This window comes from Branchiostoma lanceolatum, chromosome 4 (assembly GCF_035083965.1).
Source record: "Branchiostoma lanceolatum isolate klBraLanc5 chromosome 4, klBraLanc5.hap2, whole genome shotgun sequence".
Lineage (NCBI taxonomy): Eukaryota > Metazoa > Chordata > Leptocardii > Amphioxiformes > Branchiostomatidae > Branchiostoma > Branchiostoma lanceolatum.
Window position 1 is genome coordinate 26,304,110 of NC_089725.1, and position 25,994 is coordinate 26,330,103.

General features: G+C 43.1%; 2 protein-coding genes across 2 annotated transcripts in view; both read left to right on the forward strand.

The window, feature by feature from the left end:
* Positions 1–3,225, forward strand: part of LOC136431998 (uncharacterized) — a 24,627-nt gene extending 21,402 nt beyond the window's left edge. Inside the window, exons 8-9 of the mRNA XM_066423009.1 lie at positions 403–575; positions 3,079–3,225. Coding sequence (XP_066279106.1) covers positions 403–575; positions 3,079–3,225 — 320 coding nt within the window. The remainder of the gene's footprint in view (positions 1–402; positions 576–3,078) is intronic.
* LOC136433715 (potassium voltage-gated channel protein Shal-like) overlaps positions 3,178–25,994 on the forward strand; it is a 27,078-nt gene continuing 4,261 nt past the window's right edge. Inside the window, exon 1 of the mRNA XM_066426163.1 lies at positions 3,178–5,359. The gene's annotated coding sequence lies outside the window, so the exon portion shown is untranslated. The remainder of the gene's footprint in view (positions 5,360–25,994) is intronic.

The following is a 25,994-nucleotide window of genomic DNA, read 5'->3' on the forward strand; positions in this document are numbered from 1 at the left end:
CGTTACTTGTCCCTGTGTTTGTCAGTCAGTCATTACTTGTAGAATGTAGAGAAATATATGCTTCAGGACACAATGTCCTTGCCCTGTGTTGTTATGAAGAAGAGTTATATACCAGTTTTGTTTTGGGGGAGTGTCTCAGAGCCTGTATTGATATCTATGTTACTCCACAAGATGTGACCAATAATTGTCTTCAGTACAGGGTATTTCCCAGCATCCGTCATTATGTCATTTGACACAATATTGCCAATAACAGGACAAAATTTATGGCCATTCTGTCCTCTTTGCAGACAAAGTGAAAAGATCATACCAGCTGTGGGCATGTGTTTACTGAAATGAGGGAATGAGATCTCAGGCTGGGGAGAATCCTGCTATACTAGTCTTTAACATGAAGTTGTTTAGCAGGTTTACTGGGAGTGACAGGGTACAGCAAGCCCTTGGCAGCTCTCTACTCCTACCTCCTGTATGTGGACTGTCTCGTCTTTCAAATACGTCATTCGACTCAACTCTCAACTGAGTATGGCATGGTGGAAGAGCAGGTAGAAGACATCAGATGCCACCTATTACAACTGCGAAAGGTACACTACAGAAATGTTTGTACAGTACTACAATAACTTTGATATGAGGATGATATGACATGATATTCAACAGATCTTTCTTTTGGGAATTTTAGTGCATCATTTGGGCACAACACTCAGGCTGGCATGTTTTACCGATAAGTGTGTTTGCCCGTTTGAAACAACCCACTTGCTTCAAAAGTGTACCAGTAATGGTACAGTTGGTCCAAAGATAAAAACAAATCCTACACAAACTAGATGTTTTTACATGTTAACTTCCTTCCGTCTTACACATACGTACTCGCTCACCTCACTCTCTCAACATCAGTGCTACTCTCTTGATCCTGTTTTTGTAAAAGAGACAAACTTCTAGTATCACTAAAGCTCAGAGGCATCAAGAAGTGTTTCCCTTATGCCTTTGCGGAAAATCCCCCCATTCAGCTGTCACTTGGATTTTTCAGCGTACAAATGATGGGATTTTCCCCACCGCCTCGGTGGGGAAATTCTATTTGTGAAGAATTTGCTTCAAAGCTTTACGTAAATCCTGCCTCCTCCTCTGGAGTCATGAAGGGAAACTATCGGGAATAGCGCTCAGGGCCATTCCTGTGTGTGTCCCTTGATTTATGGACTGCGGAAACGGAACTAGATCCAGGATGACGGCTGTAATCCATGGTGGCTGAATCTGAATTGGTCAACTGGTGTAACTGCCCTTCGGGGTAGCGCACCAGCTAAACAGTGTTTAACACTCTTGCAGACATGTTGCACACATTTCCATCATGCTGTTACTTTATTTCTACATTCAATCTGTGTGTGTGTGTACATCACTAGATGATTTGACAGAGAAACAGAACCTTAGTATCAAGATATGTTTTTGTATTCTTACACACAAACCATAACACTTGATCAATACAGTACAACCGTTGCAGTATATATTGATGTATAGGTTGGGGGTTAGAGGATGTTCGACATATGTGCAGTAACAGCTTGAATCATGTGTAATATTAGGGTCACACTTCCAAAGCTGGGCCTAGCTGAACAAAAAACAAAAGTTTACATCAAGAGATATAACAAATTATGCTCTTGACAATTTTTTTAAAATATTTTTGTGTGTTATGTTGTCTTTTAATATCATACTTTTGTTTTTGCACACTGCCTGGCCTGGTGCCAGTTTCCAACTGTGACCCCAGCATAGGCAGGGATGCCATTATCTTTACCTGGCTTATCCCTGTCTCCACAGGCCCACCTACTGTGGGTAGTGGCCATGGGGATACTAAAGTAAAAGTGGGCCCACAGCTGTACAGTACAAATGCTCCCTGTCTGAGTAACAGTTGTCCTTGCGGAGGAGTTTGTGGATACACCATGTACATAATGGATGTTAAATGGAGCCCCAGCGCTCGCACTAACCACTAGTAATGTCAGCGTAGGTTTGGCAGTAATATCTTACACCCATTAGTCATTAGTGAAATGGCACTGATTCCGGTCTGGGGCGTCGGAAGTTTGACTCTTTGCAAAGCTGCTCTGCCCTGTGAGCTCAAAGGGAAGGATTTTTCACACAAGGAGGCAGCAGATGTGAAGATGATAAATGCATTCACATTATCATCAAGTTCTGAGAGGAGAAAGACTGTGTTGTGAGCACTCATGTCAGCTGACAGCAATCTCTGTCCATAAGACTAATGTCCTGCATTATGCATTATGCTAACAGAAGCCTTTGAAGCCATGTCCAGGGTTGCTGTGTTACTTACGTAGGAAATGGACTTGGTCCAAGCTTCCTTCCAATCTTTGATACTTTTAATCTTTATTGAGATATCCATTAGTGGTGTGCATCTGTATTCCATATAATGATACAACATACATGTACAAATATACATCATAATCACAACAATTTACATACAAACTACAGCAACAGCAGTGATACTGAATACAGGAAGAACAAACGCTCAGCTCATCTGCTTAGATATAGCTAGGTTTCCTGACAAGTCCTTTTCAATTCTGTGATTCCATTAGAGGTCCCTAATGAACCCAGAGGCTGAAAACTATATTACTGAGCAGCATGATGAATGAAACACCCTCAGGTCCAAAAGCTTTGATCTGGAAGATATTATCTCAAAAGAGAAAGATGCTTGAAGTCATGGCCAAACTTAGAAGAAGGATAGATGCCGCACAAGAAATTACAAAATAATCAAACTACAGCTGTAAATCTGCAAAGTTTGAAAAAATAAAGCGCTTTCCAACTCTCAGACCTGATACTGTAAATGCATTTAAGCTTGTGTGGTTTTGATTTCGCAGTAGGAAATTTGCGGTGGTTTTAAGTTTGCATTGTTGAGACAATAGTAGACAAGGGGGAAGGAGGGCAAAACATTTCTGCATTTACACTAATCCCTGTACCCTTATACCCTGTACCCACTCATATCATCTGGAGAAATAAATCACTCATGAAGTAGATTTTTTAGAGCCCCATGTGGACTGGCAGTACAAGTCACACTTGTCAATATGTAACACTAACATGCTGGCTCTCTGTCCACAGGTGCCAGCCCTACATCCAATCCTACAAGCTGCCCTCATCAGCGCTACTGGTCTGTGCTGCCTACAGAGACTAGGGACTGCAGAAGTACAGAGACAGAGACTAGGGACTGCAGAACATACCAAACAGACCAATCAAGTGTTTGGATAGAATATTGTAAACAGGGAGAAGGAATAACTGGTTTCGGCTTTTACCATGTCAACTCACATAATGGAAAGGTACATGAAGTAATGATGATTTACTATGTCTGGTCAAACTTGTCCCCACTAATTAGAAAAAGCACAGGCCTTACAGCAGTCTATCTGACACGGTTAGCACCTGGTGATATATTGAGCAAGACGGTTTCTGGCATAGAGATAAAATACTTTTCCATCTATACAGTTTGCTGTAATCCTGACTGACATTTTAAAACATTGTCAAAGAGGGCTGGTTCCCAGCTGAGGTATCTATTATGTTGTATCGATTGAAAAAAACATGGACCAATTACATTTTACTATCTAAACTCTTCTAGTTCATTCAGCCAGAAATTAATAGAGCCGTAGTGCATAATTTTACCAGGTAAAACTATTTTGAGATCTCCTACCATTTGATATGATTTGTTGTACTTACAAAATGGAAAATGTCAGGATGTCTTTTGTGGTCAAAACTAATGGACTGATGAGTCTCTTGTTGTTACCATAGAGGAAAATATGCTATAACACATGGACTGAAATATTGTATATCATATAAAAGTTTTCATCCGGTGAAGAACATGAAGTGTGTTTAAGAAGCTCCCAGAATTGCCATTGTCCTGTCATTGACGGATCCCTGCCTTTTGTTCCATTCCGGTCCCACTTTATCAACTAGTCCCCCGAGGTTGCATTTAAACGCAATGTCACTAAATGTCGACTGTTTCTGACCTGGTCCTGGCTTTCATCATGGTATAACAGGCTCCCCATTGACTCCACAGGCGCTAGGGCAGACCTGATGTGTTACATGTTACATGGCCTGTGACAGTTACTCCCGCCTCGTCTCGATAGGGTGATCCACGATGTCTACCTGCCAGCTACAATTATTTCAGCACCGTGGAAAGAGCCGCATGCTCTTAAAACATACTGTAAATGCAGAAATTTTCGCGGTGTTTTTTTTTTTTAGCGGTTTTCGCCACGAACTTAAAAACTACCGTGATTTTATTTTCCTCCTACCCCTGGTCTATTTTGAAGCATTACGCACTGTACATTGTACAGTATTATGAGTTTATGACTCGCCTGTCGAAGATGTGAGGTCGTGCGTTTTGCTATCTTGATTTCTGACTGACTGTCCAAAAAGCCGTCGGTGTTTCTGTAGCGCTACTATTGTTTCAAACGCGAACTTAGAACCACCGCGAACACTCCATTTTCTCCCTACCGCGAACATAAATGCATTTACAGTTGTCTACAGGGTTGATCTCGTATTTGCACTTGTATCGTAACCAGTAAAATGTTGCAGACTCTTAGCCATTTTTAAAGGTCGTGTTCTACTTCATATTGTAAGTAATCATAGAGGTTGTTTTGTTAACGAGTGTGCTCAGTGCAAGGCCAATAAACCACTGCTATGCGCTGGACTACTTAGGCCTAGCTAGGGGGTCAATGTTGTTTCCGGTTACCCGACCGGCCCTAGCAAAAACCTGCCGACCCCAGCATTTCTTTTTTTGGTCGACCTCTAGTCACTGGACTACTCAATGGTTACTACGTAAGAAGACCACTTCAAAGTTACGGGTAACATGAGTAGGACTGGGACAACATCTCCCTTTGTACTTATTTTCATTCTTCAAGTAAACTGTAATGTAATTTGAACTCCGTTTTGTTGTGGACCAGACCAGTCAGGCATCCTTTGGTGATAGCACAAGAGCATGCCATGTGATTTGTTAATGAGGGCGTACATGGGGTTCCTTGAATAACCTCCCTGGATCACCTACACAGTTTGGATAACCTTGCTGAAATCAAATGTGTCTCTTCTGATTATGCTGAAAACAAATATCACAACCATCATTCGATCGTTTAGAAATTTAATCACAGAAACACATTATTTACTCACGAACGAGGCTGGCGTGTAGCACGTGCCAAGTGAATGGGTAGACGCTTAACCCCATCAAGTGTCCTCGGTATTACGCAAGTCGTTGTTTGAGAGGGTCTAGGTGAACATAGTTGCTACAGCTGTTTACTGCTAGTGAGTGAGCTGGCTCCTTCTCCGTAAGTCCGGTCGACTTTGTTTCCGAGGACATCTCCACGAATGAGTATAGTGTATCGTTATCCGTCGAGAAAAGGTGAGTTGTGATTTTGATGTTCGCTTGAAACCATACATCTCTTTTTGATACGTGGTTTAAGATCGTGGTTCATGTTTTTCAGCATAAGATTCTGTCAACGCTGTGACGGATTGAAGTCCAATGAATGGGTCATTTCTAGGTTTCCTGTCCTTTAAGAAGCAGTTTGTTGGTTTTGTACATAATTCCTCGCATTGGGAGCCATCTCGTGTCATTTGTGATGTAGATAGGAGCGCTACAAAGACAACCATTAAACGCGCGTAGCTAGGACCTGGGCACTTGCATGTCATTACACTCAGCTTAAGCGCCTGACTGGTGAGACCGATCGCCCTAAAATAGCAGCGGCTGAACAGAAGGCATCGCTGAAAACTGATTGCTGCAATTATTGCGGTACCGTTTTGCTATAAATCGCCACTTGGGATTGTGACCTATGCTTTATGAGTCCCCTTGCCTTCCAAGGTAAAAGCTTTTTTCTGTCGCGAGCTGTTACAATCATTTTGGCACGTATGTCACCATGGGGGGTTATACCATAGGATATTTTTATGGTCTCTTTTATATTAGAATATATAGCAATCCAACAGTTGCTTCTGTCAATGACCTCCGCAACCGCGGCGTTGTTGTTGAAGAAGGAGTGTACGCAGGTCCATTTACATGTGTTATCTATTGCCAACAAGTTGTTTGATCATGTTATGAAGAGAAACAAACGATGAAAAAAACTACTGTCTACTAACGCTTTTGTGCACTATATTATGGGTACCTAGGGTGTGAAGATACCCACGTCATTGTACATCATGACCATCCTATGATAATGATGATAACAGTTTGCGTAGCGGTTAACAACATTCGGGTATGGTACAATTAGTACATCAAAAGAGGTGTCTGAAGATACCCACGCTCTAAGGGATATGATTTCATAAGTATTGTTGGCTTCCCGATCCTCATTAGACAAATGCGAATACAATTTAAGAAAATAAAATAAAAAGATACCCACGTCATCGGACGTCATAACTGACATATGATAATTATATGTTACAGTTTGCCTTGTGGTAAAACAGAATCACAAGTATGGTAGAATTAGTACATCAAAAGAGGTGTTTGATGATACCCACGCACTGAAGGATATGGTTCCATATAAGCATGAATCGTTTGCTTCCTGATCCTGTTTAGATAAATGTGAATACAATTAAAGAAAATAAGATAAAAAGATACCCACGTCATTGGACGTCATACCTGTCCTATGATAATTATGTTGCAGTTTGCCTCACGGTAAGGTAGAATCACAGGTATGGTACAATTAGGCAATATTGATTTGACTATATGGATGACGTCCGCGCACATCAGTTTTCGTCTGTTTCCAAATAAAAAAAGCATGTCGGCCATACTGTAAATTGTAAGAAGCAGCTGCAAAAGGAGAAAATACATGCCGTAAATGGCAAAAGAAAATATTTCAGAAAAGGGATACTAATGTCGTAAAGTCAATTCCAAAGTAAAAGAAGAAGTTTTGAAAGACCAAAACTGAAGAATCTATCTTTCGGTATACCATACGCTGTATGTCAAGGTTTTGATCATCCTTCCGGACAACGCAGATTTCATAATGAAAGCGTTCTTTTTTGGTAAAACATTTTTTGATTCGCACTCTTGCATCAGGTTTGGGGTCCCCAGAGGGTGTCATCCATACAATCAAATCAACATGGCCTTTGTACGTCACAAAAGATGCCTGGTTCCTCTCATCTCCAAGCGACCTTAATGAAGCAGACGTACCACTGCCTGAGCCTACGGGCTTAATTTGGATTGACGTCAGTATCTTAAGAACACGAAAATACGGCACTTTCAGCAAACAAAGTCAATGGCCTGCGAGAAAGGAAAACTACAGCCTAGAGAATGGCATTTGTCTAATACAGCAGATTCTACAATTGTTTGTGTCAGCCTCTTAGGCCATAAAAAAACAGGTTTTATACAGAGCATGCCTTGGTGTACATGTAGGTAGAATGTTTTGAAGTCGCAGGAAATGTGACTTGTTAGATACTGCTGTAGGTTGCCTCTTATGTTCACGAGTGTGTTTTGTTGTCGTTGATATGAGCAAATTAGCATAAGATGTCGGCAAATATTTGAGAAAATTGCATTTGCCATTGAAGAAACAGACAGTAAACAGACTCGGCGCCGAAACAGATGGCTACCATTTAGGCGAGATGATGTTTGTCCATCCGTCCTAAGCCGCGCTGGAAAGGTGGCTTACGATCACCTCCTTGGGCTCATGGCGGGAGGCAAGGCTTTTGTGGGGTCGTGCTTCTTCTTCTAGCGTAACGATTAATCATATCTAGAACTCGCCTGTCGGAAGCGCTTCCCCCGAGAGTTCCCGGCATGAATAGAGATAGGGTGATGCCGTATAAAGGATGAGTGGCAGTAAACCAGTCGGTCCCTCAGATCTTATCAAGCAGATGTGATTGTACAGATATATTAGCGTTACTCCAGTTACATCACTATTCCTCATTCATTGAACGACAAGTGCCACGAGTAGGTGAAGGATGACTGCAGTACATCTGAACACCAACTGCATTTTCTGTCCAAGAACAAACACGCACAAGGGAAGCGTGAAATAAAGAAAAACAATGCATGGCGACACAAAACGACAGAAAAGAACTCACACATGACATTGCAACCCCGTTACGTACATTTATAAGCCGTCTAATGCATGTCCTAACTCCTCATATCTCCTTCAAATGATGGAAGCGCGGCGTGTACACCAGGCTTGGCACAGGTTAGATGCCTATCTGTGACATGGCCTATGGAGAATACATGTTGACAGAGCTGCCCATTAGACCGTAAGAGAGATCCTATATATCCTTCAAACTGGACGTATGTGTGGTACGCGTGGAAATGGTATTGAACATGTCGGTGTGGACTGCATGCCTCTTGTATATGTTTCTATGGGAGAGCATAAGTATCTGCTGGTGTAAAGTCAGGCCAAGGTCACATTTACCAACCAGCGCCTGGCCGGACAGTTCAACAGTGCAGGAACGAAAGGTATGACATCAGATGTAAAAGACAACAAAACACACAAGACGTAAAAAAAAAAGAGAAAAAAAGACATGAGCATAATAGGGGCATGTTTGTTGATGACCACGTATATTTTTCGCTCCAGCAAACAGCCCGGCCGGGCCCCGGTTTGGAAATGTAACCCTCCCCTGACATTTCCTGCACCCAGTGGTAAGGTTCGAGTGCTTCCCATTTTGTAGTAAAGGTAGCATGGTTTGAAAAGTTAAACTGAAAAGTTATAAGAATATTAATTACACCTCAACACATTATAATGCACATTTCGTTGGGTTTGGGGGTTTACAATTATCCATAGGTCCCCCTGAGCACACCTTAGGGTGATCTCGCCGTGATGCCTTACGATATGCGGAGGTGCCGGCCTGTGTATTGCAGCCTGGGATCCAAGCTAGCTATATGAACTTTTCTGTCTGCATAATCCCAGAGAAAAGCGTTTCCATTTGATCCAACATCCATTAGATCGCATTTGTTGTGTTGCTTTGCATCAACGCTACACAAAAATCCACTATCTGAAAACAAACGATGCAGTTGCCTACATCCTGTAATCCACCCCTCCTTCGTGTTTCTTCCGTTCATTCGTTTCCTGTAATCTCCCCCGCAAATCTTGCCTGATACGTGATCTTCCTCCTCACTACTTTTCTTCCCATTTACTTCTTATCTAAACGGATACTTCAAGGTCAGAGGAAGTAGCTGCGGTGTACACATGACTTTCAAGGACACAGGCAGCCATTGAAAACATGCAGGCGGCTAATCAATGAGAAGATGCCATGTTTAGCTAGATTAAAGGTTGGTGATAAACCGGAACGTAGTTCTAACAGTCAGACCACCTCTTTTTCGTTAATTTCCAATTACATTTCTGCCAAAGTAGATTGATGTGTCCAATTCTTTAGGAGACTGCATCGGGTTCGACCTTTGAAGAAGTGTGAACAGTCAGGTATACATGGACTTTGCAGGTTCACCCGGACATGGCGATTTGGTCAAGTCTTAGATTATTCCATCAACACGGCTGGGATTTTAACGGAAGCAGCTTCACGTGTGACGAAATCGATATAGAACCTGAGAGGTGGTCCATGCATGTTGACTGGCATCTCGGGGTTTGTGTGACTACCATTACCCTTCCAACAGAGGATGCTTCTGTTGGAAGATCTGAGACAGGAATATTGCTTAATACAATGTTAAACTTTCTTCCACCACTAAAGCCCCTCCCCCTCTCACTGGACCCGCGGTACGCTGGCGGCGTCGCTGCGGCCGATCGAATTGACAAAGCATTCAACGAATTTCATCGAAAAAAAACGAATATCTTTAAGCTTTGTGTGTTTTGTTGTCTTTTTGGCAATACTTGTACGTTTTGAATGATATTCCCATTATAAAGTCAAGGGTAACACAAATCCAGTTTAGGACGCAGCGACGCCGCCAGCGTGCCGTGTGTCCAGTGAGAGGGGGGCTTAAGGTTTGGACAGGATCAAATTTTCGACGACCACTGTCGCTTTCTTTAGGATCACCTTAGTGTTTGTTGGAAGAATTTTTAGCATTGTATTATGATTACTACCAACACAGATGAGCTTCCATGATGATTTAGAAATATAGCTTGTCTCCATCAACTACCACCACGCCCCCAATCAGAAACATGGTAATCGCGCGCTAAGGTTTCAAAGCTGCGCTGGGTTCCCTTATTGTCTTATCAGTATAAGTGCCTTAGATGTGTCCCGTCCTCTTCAGCGTAAGAAAGTCACGGGCAGATATTGTGTCGTTTGCAAATGACGAAGACCTATGAAACTATCCCTACGCCCCAAGACAAATGTAATATGAACGCACAGTACTTAGTCAGACCTCCACACGTGGGGATAGACTTGTTCCGTCGGCGCTGCTAATCATGGAACTGTATTGCAGAATCTACGCGTCTCTCGTGCGTCTAATTCGCCATCAGAGAGAGAAAGAACCGTTTTAGTCTTATCTTCTGCGCCATACAGAATTAGTTTCTACGGGAATATCTCCCCACAGTCAAGAATGAGACTGCAGATATGCGAATCAGCAGACACGGTTCCATAGTCTTGAGCGATTCCTTTGGGCGTGGATCCAGGCAAGGCTCATTGTCTACCTTATCGCGCACTGTTAAAGTGTTGTATTTTGTGTTTCTCTGTCATAATGAAACAAAGTAATAAAGCTGAGATTTGGTAAAGGCGTGCCTCACGATAAGACTCCGAACTGAAGCCACTTAACGTGTGGGCGAACTAAAGCGACGGTATATATATATATAATGATTCTTTGGCTCGGTAGGATGTCTAAACTCAGGGAGTTCATTTTGATATTTGGTGTCATCATACACCAAATACTACACACGCAAAGCTGAAGACGTTACCGAATTATGATGTTTCTGGAGAACATCTGACGTTTCGTTTCTAAGGTTGTTCCTGCAAATAGTTTGTAGCAGTCGTAGAAAAGGGTGTGGCTGAAAAGACTGTTCTATCACTGTACTGCAAAAATGTAGCAGTCGTAGGACAAACTACAATTTCAATGCACGTATGAACAAATAATTCCATTTCATGTTTTGAATCAATTTTGCGGGCAGCCGGTTGTTCCAACATAAAGGTTCTTAGCCTCTTCCAGGCCTTCCTACATGTCCTACGGGGGTGTGGATCGTAGAAGTCGGCAAAAAAAGGGAATAATTGGCCAGTAGAGTCAGTCCACGGCAAGGTTAATAATTCCCCCTGCGTCAGCAAATGAAACCTCTGGTGGCCAAACATCCCTGGCAAATATTCTCCCTATAGCCGGCGTAGTTAATCTGGTAGAGACTAAAAGTTTCTGCTGAAGCAGCATGTGCCGAGTAGATGGCGGTGTGTAACTGTCGGGCCCGTCGCTAGTCACGTGATCCCATCGTCTGTAAGTCTGTTGATCCGTTCTGTTTGACGTACGTTACAAGTGAGGCCGTATGGGTATATTTTCCAAGCAGAGGCTCTAGTCGAGAGGCCTAGGAGCAGTCCAGGTCGCGATTTTCACGTTTTCCTCCCTCCAGAAATCGCGGCCACTCAAAGCCCTCTCGACCGGAACCTCTACTTAAAGAATATTGTGAGCGAACTTAATGTCAATCCGATAGTCCTATATACCTATGCGCAATGTTCTTAAAACTGCCTGGGTATGACAGTTATTTAAAATATTATACCCAAAATATGGCAGCCACTAAAGACAAAGCAACAGGTTCTCATTTCAGAGTTCTCATTAGCGACATAATCACTCTACTCCCCAGGGCACAGCTCTAACAGGTTTTGATGAAAATTGGTTATCAGCCATAATTGATTTGAACTTTGTCTAATGTTTATGTTAGCATGATTAGATTAGATTACAATACTTCGGAAGACAGTGAATGTTGCGCCATGGTCAGTATGGAATCTCGTTTTTGTTTATGTGTAAGATTGTCACAGATTCAACCATGTTCCAGCACAGCATAAATTCCGTAAAGCGGGTATCTCACAGTCCAGTGAGTGAGATAGCCGCTTATTCAGTAATTCATGGCCACGGGATTGGGTTAATTTACAAACGCTGTTATTTCACAGGATTACGCGTACGTGGTTTTTAATGATAAGTTCAATAAAGACATAGCACGTTTACTGCCTTAGTGCCGTACCTGTCATAAATATCATACTAGTGTTTAGGGAAGGATTATGATGATGTTCTGCTGGCAAATCAAGGGAGAGGTAAAACAGCTATCTACAGTCGGACTCTTTCCTTTGTAATGAACCGTCGCTTTCCCATTTCCCGTGAGACACTTTTCCTTCTCCCCTACTTGTTTGAATAGCCACCATGGAATACCGCCATCTTAACTCAACCAGCATAAAACATGTGCGTTTATTCGGACGATTTCACAACTGCCTTTCAGTGGTAACCTTGAAGCGTTTTACTGCTTTCAACTTCCCTTTTTGTCTGCCAATGTCTATAGCGCCACATATCTCCAGTCTGCACATTAGCTTTTATGCTCATTTCGGCTACGATCGTCAATTTAATTGGTCGTAAACTGGGAATAAACACGCGTACTGTAAAAACGTCAATTCTGATAAAAAGAAAATTTCGTCAAGTTTTATTGTCTTAAAAACATCAATTCAGAGTGTTGGTATATTAAAAATCTTTTTCTCCAGTCCTTTCCTTTATTCCCTGACGGAAGATAGCGGGTGCTGTCTGAAACGTCTGACTGTGTCAAAAGATTTATCCTGTCGCTCGAGTAACTGTCTTTTGGCGTATTTTATTGTGTTTATCTGGATATACCCGTTAGCTATGCCCCCAGTGTGACTCGCTCATGCTTTCGTCAGTGAATTGTCCGTCCTCCATCCTCGGTAACATTACAAAGGGGCAAATGACGTCTGTGCAATTCGTTCAGATTGCTCTATTCTGGCTCAGTGATATGTACACTCCAATTCTATTCCAAACAGTTCCCTACAAACCGCAAGCCTTCACATTGTGAACGATATTAACAATCGCGGTTAATTTACTAAACTGAGAGCGCTCTAATAGGAAAAACCAACCATGGAGAACTCTATTCGTCACTAAGACTGTAATCTATAGCCGTACTTGCACAGATATCGAGCGTGTTGCAGGCTCCGTCCAGCTGCGCCCGGCCGTGTAAGCTGCTGTCGTGGGCAATACGGGGAAGACGTGTGGTGGAGATGGATGGTGGCTGGTTCACGGCTTCCAAATTACGTTTGTATCGTTGGAAATGGAGCAGCCTCGCCTACCACCTGGTAATGGTGCCCAGAGCAGGCCTGTTTGCGGTGGGAGTGTGTGTGTGATTTATTACTCGCTCTACTGCAGCGCACACACTGTCAGGCAGAGGCCACGGGCCAGCTGGTCGGGTGGCGCATTTGTCAGGGAGTGATAGTTTATAGGTGACCTACAACTCGATTATTTGCACAATGTCGACAATTGTGATGAATAGGCTAACGCGGACCTTCCAATTTATACGGTTACATGCGACATGGGCCCAGCAAATGGCTATAGAGTAAGCGCGACTGTAATCCGTATCCTACAGAAGCCTTCAACAAAGGTCTTCATCACAGCAGTAGCAGAGTTGTTTACATCTATTTTCTGCTGTTTCCAACTATTCAAAACTGGTCAAATATGTATATTTTAAAAGTATGATTTACCTCACGATTACCGGTATTTTCGCAATGTCGACAATTAACTAGTTTCATTTTTCCAGGGACTCGCTCTAGTGTGCCTAATTCAGTCTTAACGAGTGCGACAGTAGTCCGTTTCACACAGAAGTCTTGAACAACGGTCTTCGTGGTTGTACTGACGGAGGTGCTCAAATCGATGTCTTGTAGTTTTCCATCGATTCCAAACTGTTCAGATATAGTTTAAAGTATGGATTCCTTTTCAGTTATCTGTACAATGTCGACAATTGTGATGAATAAAAACGTGGACTGCGAAATTCATCTCGTTACATGGGCCCAGGGAATGGCTGATAAGTGCGACATCATGGACAGACATCCATTTCCTACAGAGGTCCTGAACAACGTTCTTTATGGCTGTGATACCAGAGCCGCTCAGGTCGATTTTCTGCTGTTTTCCAATGGTGCAAAACTAGTCAAATATAGTCGAAAAACAACATGAATAATGTATGGTTCTACATAGACATATTTGGCTCTCAAAAACAACTTCTAGCTCTGTAATATACCTTCAAGAGTGATACAGCCGATCTCAGTTCTTATTCATGGAAGTAGTGATATCTTGGGATCCTGTTGTTTCATGCTCATTCTTGCTGCATTATCTTATTGACCTATGTTCGAACCCGACACAGAGGCCTTTTGCCCAGTGCATGATTAACGCGCGCACCATACGATATAACGACGTGGATCTCTTACAACATATACATATGAAGAAAAGTGAGATGTCTACTAGAGCTTTCACTTTTCTTCATATAAATTATGTAGTAAGAGATCGCCATATTGTATGGTGCGTGTGTAAATCATACACTGGGCAGAAAGCCTCTGTGTCAAGTTCAAGCACAAGATAAGATATATATATATATATATATCAGTTTGGCGAACGCAGCCAGCGTATTGTCTGTATGAATCATGTCGTCCTTTACATGACTTATCTATGGTTCAACAAACAGCGTTTGCAAAACAAGTAGAAAGATAGATAGGCGAGAGAGTTGGACATATTGCTACTGCTACAAGGCTGTGCAAGTACAAGTACCACGCGTGTGACCTCAATCGATCAGTTCAGAAAGTCTTTGAGGCCAAGTCAATACGTTGGTGTTGAACATAGAGCCACATCGCCCCCATGGGATAGAGCAGCACCAACGGCGGGGTCCTTCGCTCGCCCGCGTCGTTTTTCTTCTGCTCCGACAAAGCCGGAGATACACGGTAGTGACGTTTTCTGGGAGAAGAGCCAGAGTTCTGCGGTTGCTCTCTATTTCTGTGCACCGCATCGTTATTACCGAACTGATCTGTTCCTACAGTGCTTTACCGTGATGTCAGCTACCAGTGATGCTCTAGCGCTCAGAAAAGATAAAACTCAAAGTGACCGACAAAAGTGCGGTTGATGAAACTTTGACAATATCGTCTGCGTTCAAAATGTTGCTAAACCTCGGCTACAGAACATTTGTGAACCTATCCTCAAACGCGGTATGCTTCTGCTAGTATATCATAGAGAGCTATCAGTGGAAAAACCAGTGAGTCAAAAGACGTCGCTGCTGTCAAGTGATCCATTGGGTTCAGCTACGAGCCAGAAAGGATCCAACAAAGGCGGGAGCTCAACACTGACCGTTAGTGCACCAAGATCTTCATCAAAGCAAGGACCTTGTCGTTTCTCTCTGTATTACAATGTGACCCTAGCATTACCGTGACCAATCCTCGGTGATTGATTCTGATACACAGACGCCAGTCTTTGTTCATGACTTCAGATGATGACGACAGACGAAGCTACCGTATCAAATTGCTAAACTCCTTTTTAGACTTTGAAAAAGATAGGCCTTCCTTCAGAAGGGATCACTGGTAAGGGATGCATCCATGAAGCCTCAACGTCTGCCGGATGGATCTATCGCAAGTCATGTTATGTGATTGAATTTTTAATCAATCTTTAGAATATCAAGGCGCCCCACCATTTGTATTTTCGACTGTGACGTCTAACGGAAGCAAGCATTGAGTGCGTCTGTCATGAACATGCTCAGCTTTGGAACTGCGAAGTGCGCCACATTTTCGTTTTTGACGTTGAGTAGGAGTGCGCCTGTCAGGCTTCAAGCTTTAAGACAGGCCCACAAACGTTTACACCAGTATACGGTATAGTTTCAGGTTTCAGATTCCAATTGATGGTATTCTTGCTCACGGTGCCTACAGGCCAAACGTGTTAAAGTAGATCGCTAATGGAGAAAGAAAGGTTTCGATTTATCCGTCTCCTAGCTACAGGATACGACGTGATGTCCAAACAAAAGATCACCTCTTTGTGTTCATCTAGGTCTTCAGACACTGATAGGACCTTTGGTCATCGACAAAGCGCCTTCAAAAATGTTTTTATTTCGAGAACAGTTGATCCTTTCTAGATGAAATATACCGAAGTTTTAGATCATAATTGACAAGGAATATTTTTGTTCAAACCGCTCACAACAAAATACGACAGATCTTTGTTAACGTTAGCCTCCTTTGCAGGATAGGTCTTTGTAGTTTTTTTTGAGGAGGGGGGGTCATATTTGTAATCTCCAAGCAGATGAAAGGATTCGATTCAGTAACGGTGTTTGACTGGTATTTTGTACTTAGTACGTCGTTTCAGCAGAGCACTTTTTTACTCTTCACCTTCTTCTGTAAGAAGATGACTAAAACCGCAAAGACACTGCGACTGGGCCGCGCCCTACATCTGCTTGGAGCTGACGCCCAGACCCAGGGCGCGAGCGTAATGACGCTGCTTCAGTCGCCACGCCAACTCCACCACACAGGGAACTGCAGCGTGAGGTGGAAGACTGGCGGGGCACAGCTGTTCAAACTCCACAGCGGTTCACCGGGCAAATTACTCCTTCATAATCCGATAGCAGGGGCGGCGCTACAAAGCTTCTCACAGCCAGATCTGTCATGCCGAGTTACCTGGTAACGCCGTCAGACCTGGCGGCGCAGTGAAAGAAAGCAGGGACGACCGCACGCGGTTTGGACGGAGCAGCTTTTTGTTATCCGCGCTTCAAACAGTTCTCTGCTGCGAACAGTGTGAGATAGGCGGGTCTACTGAATACTCTTCTGCTATTCGGACCTGAGAAAAATCTGACTGTTGGAACAGAATTATTTACCCCTTCACTCGTCGAATTTCTTCCTCACCTGCGGTGCAACTACCGGGAAACATGCCGCTTTAGGTCGGTGGCGGTATCCACCGTGTTCTGTGTATAACACCGTGTAGGAACCACGTCCATAGCGAGACTGACTGACAGCTTGGTCGGTCGTGCACACCGGGGATTGACAGGCTGCATCAAGCTAAGCAAATCGCGGTAAGTGAAAGTCTGATCTTGATTCAAATGCTGTCATACTCATGGATGGCCGTGACAAAAGGAACTGAAAAGACCTGTTTTTTTTAAAGCCATTTGACAATATGAATATACTTCATCCCTTGTCTTATATAATTTCGATATTATAAATTTTTGGGGGGTTTGTTTCATCGAGAAAACATCACCTGTTTTCTGAATAAAAACATTTTACCTTTACCTAGTCCCATCCTCATACCTGGGGGTCGGGGACTATCGTGGGCTCGTGGCATACAGTATCAGCCTTTTCTACTCCCTCCTGTCTCTGGCTCTGTGAGAACACTCTGCCAGTGGTATGCCCATTCAGTCTTGGATATCGTCACCCCACCACTTTCGAGGTCTCTAAAAACATTGTCGAAGACGATTTTGATTTACCAAACTTGTCCCAAATTCTACACTGTCACCTGTCTTCACCCTCAGTAACAAAAGCGAGATGTTGTCTCAGTCGTGGTGGTGGGTAAGTTGGGTAGGGGAGTGGTGAGATGAGGTGAGCTCCAAAGTTACCCACAAAAAACCTACAGACTAAACTTGAGCTAGTACTTGTGAGTTTTCAAGGGCAGGGTAAAGACATGTGTGGTTACCATGTTGGCTATTGGTGCATTTCTTGTACGATAGCAGCATGTTAGACATGTCATTGCGATACGTGCTGTACTCTGGATTTCAGTCTTGGATCACGCGTACAAATGTAACTCGGGTGGGTGATTTGGTCACGAACAAATCTGACAGGGAACGCATTTGTTTGTTTGTTTATTTTATTTGCACAACAAGAAAATACACGATACACAATGCGATAAAAACAGGAGGAGGGGGAAAGCGTATATAGCTTATGCCAGGCCCTCCTCCTCTATACTAATCAAAATTAATCATAATCAATAAGTAATATAGCAAATTAATACATATGTATGATAACAATAGATACGAACAATCAAATAATTAGTGGTGTAGATTAAAATAAGATAAGAACTTAACATATGAGACTACTACAGGAGGCTAGGAGATGGGTTTTTAGGGCACTTTTAAATGTCAGAAAAGAGAAAATTGATTTGGTGTCATATTTCCATTTTCACACGTTCGAACTCTTTCTGCATCGCATATTTCATACCAGTTTTCTTAAAACGTCGTTCGAATCTTCATAGTCGTCCAAATCTTTATCTGCGTATCATGAAGTATGAATTTATCATTATCTAAATCTTTAAATAGCCCAGGTTAATTGTGTATCCCAGCGACAATCGATGGTATTTGATAATGGTAATGAATCTATTATAGCTGTCGTGGATGACGGGGGCGCGGGGTTGCCTTGCATCACCGAGCATCATTCTTCTGCCAGTCCAGGTGACGGCGTCTTGAAAGGGATTCTGAAAGTGATGAATTTTTGTGACAGTTATTTGTCGGTGCGCCATTGTCGAAAAACAATGAGAGGACGACAGTGACATTTTGAATCGGGTTTGTACTTTGTGTGGAATAATTGCTTACACGTAACCGGGCCATTGTTTGGGATGGCGAAGGGGTTTACGGGACAGTAACCTTAACAATCAGTGGTGCCCAGCGTACAAGGTTAGCAGTGAGAATAGACAAGTCGTAGAGATATTAAAATATAATAGGAGGTATCGGCTGAGAAACTTCCGTATGTTCTCTAAGCCCCCTTGGAAATCAACATGGTCTATTGTTGAAGGGGCTATGCAGATGCTTTCGAAGATTAAATAGATAGATAAATCAATAAAAGAGGAATTTGTAGACATTGCAATTCCTTCTCCCTTATATTGGTAACGTTACACGTTGCTTTCCCCATGCCGAGCCCAGGAAACCAAATAGACAGTAAAAACATAGCCATCGCCAGGCCTTCCTGAGCGGTTGTGGATAGTAGAACTCTGCCACAATAGGAAATACTGTCCACCATTCCTTAAACCGCACACCAACTTTGCTTCTACACGGCAGTTCGACCAACCCCTTTGTAGGTCGTAAGGCTATGATACCCTAATAAATGATTGAATTAATTATCTCAATGCTGTAATTACATTATCCCTGTCACTGATTAATCGACAAAATTATTTCTTCTTGTACTTTGCCTTTAACACCTATTTTGTTCTACCTCATTTCCCAAAACAACCAAAAAGATGCCATATAGGACTTGATCCACAGAAAATAACCAGGGGAAAATTACAACATGTGCAATCGTCCCACAACCACTCAAATCCATCAATCGAACATTATGGCGCAATGATTGTAAAAAATACAATAGAAGTGTGCAACTATTGCTGATTCTTGTTACTGCTCCGACGTTTAAAAAGAATTCCATAACTACGATGACACTTAATACGTAGAAAAATACTTGATATCTGAAGACTTCGGGCAAAAGAGCGTCGCCTATGATTCCTTTGTGATATTTGCAGTTGCAATGGTACATTTAAAACGCACTTCTGATGAGGAAATATAATTCGCATATACGGCTATTAGCCCGACGTATGGAAACAGCATTAGGGCCGCATCACAATATCCTGCCGGTTAATTTCGGGAACGCTGTTTGAAACTGCCTTCAGGGCCGCTCGCTCGCCACTGCGGCCTGATTCAGTACTGGTAGATTAGCCCATATTCCACCGCACATTCATCTCAAAGTGCTTTCCCTGTGGGTAAAATTACGAAAGAATGGGACCATGTAGGATTTAGCCTGGTGCAAATGTCAGTAAGGGGCGTATTACAACACCTCCAGCACGCCAGCAGTCTGATAAAGAAAGATGTAACAACCCTCGATGTATCCCTCGGAACGGCTGGGCGCTTTTTATCAAAATCAAAATGGATCACTATGTAGCAATGAGACGTATCCAAATTGTCGATCCCACAGAGCACCAAATTACTCCAGTCCTCCAATTAAGAGACCTCCAAATTATCAGAAAGGTACGTTTTTCCTTCGCTATGATAGCTCAGAAAATTAAGATGGAGCAGCGATTTCCTGTGACAATGTCATGAAACTCTTTCTCTGTAGCTGTTTCTTGGTAAGCGCCATTAAAACCAATGTCGAATGCATATTGTTTATGAGCGTTCAGATTTGTTGGAAGTTCGGCCATTTATTACTTTATTACAAAACAGTCTTCAGTCCCAGAATACCACGGGTAGTCACTCGTTGGTTTAAATGTGAAGTGCTGATAGATGTCCACACAGGTCCGGCTAAGATGTCTGTAGTTTAGAACATCCACTCCATGAGCCATGGATGTTTTCAAGCACAATTTACGACTGGTGTGTCTTCGTGCTGTGAATTCGAACAGTGCTACACCTGTGCGTGTTGATTTATTTGTTATTACCTTAAAATCACCTCAGGAATTTACTTTCCTGATACCTTAGGGTTTATCTGTTGTGTTTTACAAAATAGATTGATGTGTTTGTTTGCCGCTGATCCTCCCTTGCTGCTAGATTTTCGGAAGGGAAGACCCTGTGGGTTTTGAGCTGCTGCGCGATATTCGGAAGTGAAGAACCAAGGGGATTGGAGTGTTAGATTTCCCGCCAATTGTCCTGGTGCACATGCGTACTGGGCCCCGGTGGGCACTGGGGGTCATTCTGTTGTGGATCTGAGAGAATACACGAGTTGCAGTTACACGAGTTGCGTGCGTGTCGTCCATGCGTTCCTACTGAGAGGGACTTGAAGTGGCTCTCATGTGAACAGGACAGGTTGCTCCCCACTTCAGACAAACCGCATACCAGACTAGTCGTGATAGTCTGACATGTCTAAAGCAGACGTACGCGTGCTTTGTGGCGTTCCCAGGAGAATGGGAATATCAAAAAGGTACACTACTAAAAAGGCGTCCTAGATACCACTAGATTACGCGTAAAGCTCATGCAGAGATTGAGCCTGATCCTTACATCTGCTTGGAGATTAGCGAAAGGCCTCATGCTGCGTTCATTGGCACATTGAATGCGAACATGAATTTGTCCCCTCCAATGTATACTTTCGAATTATTCGAATAACCCAGCTCACTCTCTGCAAACCCTGGTGGTAAGATTCCATTCAACAAGTGTGGTCTGACGTAAAACCATAGCTTGCACCATGAGCGATACATTGCCCTTGTATGGTAAAATATTGGTGTTAAAGTCAATGATATATACATGGGATACTTAAGGATGCTCCTATTCATAAATTGAGCAAAAGCATATTTTGCCGAGTTCAGGTTTTGGGTCAGCTTAAACTATGTTGTTTTCATTTCGCCATTCTCCTGGAAGGTGTCGGCAGAATACTCGCCATTTTGCACCTGGGCCTCCGTGTGATGTACACAAAGGTCGGCTACCCGTCAATGACCTGTGAAGTTTTAGGACGAAAACCCATCACTGTTAAAGGTCAACTTCAAATCCTCCAACTATTCCTCATGGACACAGACGGGACGATAAATCTTTCATGTTAACAGTCTCTCCAACGTAACGAATGGGAAGGTTCAAACATAATGACAGCTAGCTATAGTATGGTATCCTATTATAGCTGTCGAGTATCTTTCCTTCTGTCCTTGGGTATTTGCGAACAGGACGAAAGAGACTTGGCGGGTATGATAGGTCTGATGAAGATCAAGCCATACCAGAACTTTTGAAGTTTCTTCGCGATTAGAAGAAACAGTCCTCAGTCTAATGAGGTCTGGCACATATCAACGAAGAAGAGAAAGAAGAAGAAGTTGCGTCTCAGTCGGTCTAATCTCCAAGCAGATGTAAGATCTGGCTCAGGTGTACTACTACAAAGATGCACTAAACGCCTCAGCATTAACAAACGCCTAAATCACCAAGACTAAGCGGCATCCTGCGTCTGCTTGAAGATTAATTTGGCCCAAATTCTTTAGTTCCAGTCTCATTGTCGTCGTAGCCTATCCTGAGTACCTGAATACTGCAAACAGTGCCTGATTCTGCGTTCAAAATTGTAGTAAAACTGTGACTTTGTGCACAAAGCCTCCGGCTTGTGGTTAGCAAGCAAAATGAAATGAGACAGCGGTCGCTACGGAGGATGGTACCCAGGCTAGTCGTAGCCTGCATCCACACAAGATGTTGTGTCAAATAACTTTTGTTTGTTTTGTCTGTTACGTGTTCCTGTTACATATCTTTGTTTGATGTCTTGAGTAGTATTTCTGCTCAGTTGTGCCATTGATATAAGCTATTACGCTAGAGTGTGGCGCCACTCTGTATTGAGGTGTTTAAATGTTGCAATGAATTTCTAGAAATAAGAATATCCCACACAAAACTTTGTAAATGTCTCAGAAACTTGTCCTTGGCATTGTCGTTGAGGTTGTCTAGTCCAATGAAACGAACGGTAACTGTTGTGCGTTTGAGTAACGCAGCGGCGACAAAAACAGACAACCCTCGGCGTGACTATATAAGACTTGTTGCGTAGGCTGTAATACTATAATGATATGTGGCTCACCCCGAAAGCAGGGCCTCTACAGCACCGCAGGTAAACCTGGTTTATAGTTCCCTGTAGAAAGTCTTGACCCAGTGCCACATGTTTTCATCCATCACGAAAAGCTCGCGTAAGGTGGCAATGTGGTCTTGTGGTAAGGTTGTCGACTTAGATGTTCTAAAGGTTCTGGGTTCAAATCTCAGAGGAAGCCAATGCTTTACCCTTGGGAAATGCACTTAACACCTATTTTCAAACTAGTCCTCTACTCAGGTGAAAATAAGTAAACATCTTCGGTTAGGGACGTCCTCTTGGATTTGGCATAAACCTGGAGAGCCCGTGTTTGAGGAGAGCCTCATCTTGAGAACGTTAAAGAACCCACCACACTTATCGAAAAGAGTAGGGATCCTTCACTCTGTGAGTGGATCAAACCTATCAGTCTAGTCCAGCTCAGCTTGTACCTTAACGCGGAAAGGTTAAGGTTGATGACTTAGAGGTTCTAAAGGTTCTGGGTTCGAATCCCATCGGGCCCCAACGCTTTACCCTTCAAACCTATCAGTCTGGTCTTTCTCAGCTTGTACCTAGTGTACAAATCTATTGAGTAACGCCCAAAGGCGGTTTACCGGTTATGCGGAACAAACAAAAAATGCTATTTTTCTATCATCCACCGATATATTACAAGTAGTCCAATATCAGACTGCCCGTAATAGTTTCCAGACATTTCTCCCCGTGGACATGCAAGGACCGGCAATTTTGCATTTTACGCCCTGCCTCCAGCAGAACTTTGCGAAGATTTAGCTCCGTTTGCCTGCTGACCCCTCCCAGCTAAAACAATTTCGCGGCGCTCTGAGAATCGGCGGTAGTTAAACTGCCACAACGCCGCTCGTAAAAACCATGTCTGAAGTAGACCACGCGTAAATCATGGTGCTCGGAGTGGAAGAGTATTATCCTCCGGCAGGTTTTGGTAAAGTGATGGGAAGAACAAGAGGCCATCTCACACATGCCTGCATCTACCGAGAATAACGGCCGGGCTTTCTACGAAAGTAACGCCGGCGCTCAGAGCAATGAAAATAAGGACGGGTGACTAAGTGAACGTCGATGCGGGAATGCACTTGAATGGATCTGCGTGGAGGTGCCGGAATTGTTCCACACATCAGAGTATTGGATGACTTTATGTGTGATGATTAACGACAGAAAGGTGTTTTAATGGAAACGTACTTCGAATTCAAAGGAAGAAACAAAGTCTTCCGTGAGTTCAATAAATAGTAGCTATTACATCTTGAGGACGGGTTGCTAACTATCCAAGTGCCTATCCAAGTAAGCACAGTCCTCTATAATCGTATAAGAATTAAACAAATCAATATTCCACAATGGCTACTTAGGAGATTCGTGATTCCCTGGTCGGAGATTAAAGAGTGAATGATACATAACTTTGTAATGTACGGTGTGGGCAGGGTAGTCCACTCGTGTTGATGTGTCCACAGATGTGCTACGGTGCTTCGTCACATAAAGGTCTCGGGCTTTTGTGTATTATAGCGCCTCTGAAGTGCCATTCATGTTGATAGCACATGTCGAATCGCGGCCTACTTCTCTACGCACAATCGCTTTGAAAACTGGTAACCGGTGTGTACACGTGCCCTCCGCACACGTCACGGTCTTCCTATCTACTCCAGTCAGCCCTCAGGAGTGCAGACTTCAGTCGGCGTTAGTTCTGTCCGTGGTGCTACAAATAGTGTGATGATGAAGGATATGGAATAATCCTCAAATCCCTCATCCTCCATGGTAGATAATAGCTTTCTTCCGCTTGCCGAGATGCATTAGTCTCCGTCCGGTATCATCAGGGTGCGCTCTGTGGGGTGACCCTGTGGCACCGCGAGCACTTTCGCTGAAAATGTCATGACGTGCGGTAATGAATCTGTATTAGACCATTATCACGTACCTTAAACCTTTTAAAAAGTAGTGCGTACCACTTAAAACATTAGACAAGTGCATTTGCCTAACAGAAAAAAAGACGAGTTGTGCGGTCTTTTTTTTTTCTTCTTCTTTTATTGTTGTTGATGAAATTGGCCTCGCAGAGTGTTTCGAACATGTTCAGACATTGAAGCATCGCCTTGTCTCTCCTGTCCAGACGAATGTGTCATAACCCCGACATACAATAACTTTGACAGGAAGTCACAAACTAATCAAACAAGTGTCGTTCTCTTCAGCTATCTCTCTCTACAGGCTAATGCCAACTGCCAACCGCTTTCCAACCGCACGGACACGGACGAGTTTGTTTTTACATTCACTCGTACTCTTTTCAAAGCTAGGACGTCTAGACCTGTGCACCGCAGGGACGATTCATGTCCACCGCTTTAATGAGAAAAAGATAACGCTTCTGGCGTTCATGCTGACAAAGTGACTGTCATAAATGGGATGGGGGATCTTTTCCATTTTAAGTGAAATGGTGGGCGCTTCACGCATGGCACATTTCATACTCCTAGGGTAGCAACACTATCTTGGTACACACAGATGGTGTCAATGCGTGCACGGAAGTTCCTATTTCCTACTGTTTCATAGTACAGCCATTGGCTGTCCACATATGCTGGCGTTAGTAGGGAACTTTTCCTGGATTGAGGACAGCAGATGTTGGCAAGTTACTTTTCTCTTTTCACCTCTTTCAATGAAGACATGTTTCGGACAAAAATGCCAATGCAGAACTTCTGCCACAGTAAACTGCTTGTTCAATCAATGTCTACTGTGACACCAACCTTGCAGGCATGTCTGAGGACACATCTGAATTTCATTAAATATCTTATAATTTCAAAAGTACGTTAAAACATTCCAGTCGATCAGATAAAAGCAACATCACAATGTTCATATTTATGAACTTGCATACATTAAAAAGTTTTCTTTAGACGAACAAAGACAGACGAATAAAGCGTATGTTTATGGCGTGATTGCCATCCCTGCAATACTTGAGCCAACTGTTCTGTGGCATCTTTGTCATCTGTGACAACTATTTAAGAGAAACTTCGAAAATCTTTCCTTCTGTGGCATACCTGGGAAGCGGCGCCTGGGGATTTAGACTCTAACGGTACGGCGCGAAGCGAAACTGTGTGTGAATAGATCAGACGACATGCACCCAAGTTTCTCCTCGTTTTCTCTAGGACCACGCCTTCTTGTGCTTCTGGGGATTATAAATGCATGGGACCTAACTTTCTCTTGTTACTGCTCAAAACACCATGCTCAAGAATTCATCAGAATGAGTTATATAAGCGATGTCCTTTAGTTGCCTTATTCCTCTGCCCCAAATGTGCATCCACCCGCTTAGGTGAAATGGGAAACCGTTATCCCTAAATTATCACCGTGGGTTGTGTTGATCTGATTAATGGAATCGTTACAACGGGTCCCTTTACATCTAATAAGGTAAATGGCCCTATGATGAGTCAGATGAGATATCTTTTGCTGTGGGAGAACTTGTTGGGACTGTTAAAAAACACCATTATGAAGGCCTCATGTGTGGTATGCCGGTAATGAAGTTACAACAATATATCATTACACAAAAAATGCATTTCATCCTCTGTTGACCGATTTTCACGAAGTAACAACCCTAGAGAAGGCTTCAGAAGACGTTTGAGTAGAAATATTGAACGATTGAAATAGCTTCATGTTCTCGGGGGGACATTTTCAATTACTTATACTTTATTTGAGCCACACGAAGTCCAGTTCAGTGCACCCTGAACGGGCGGATC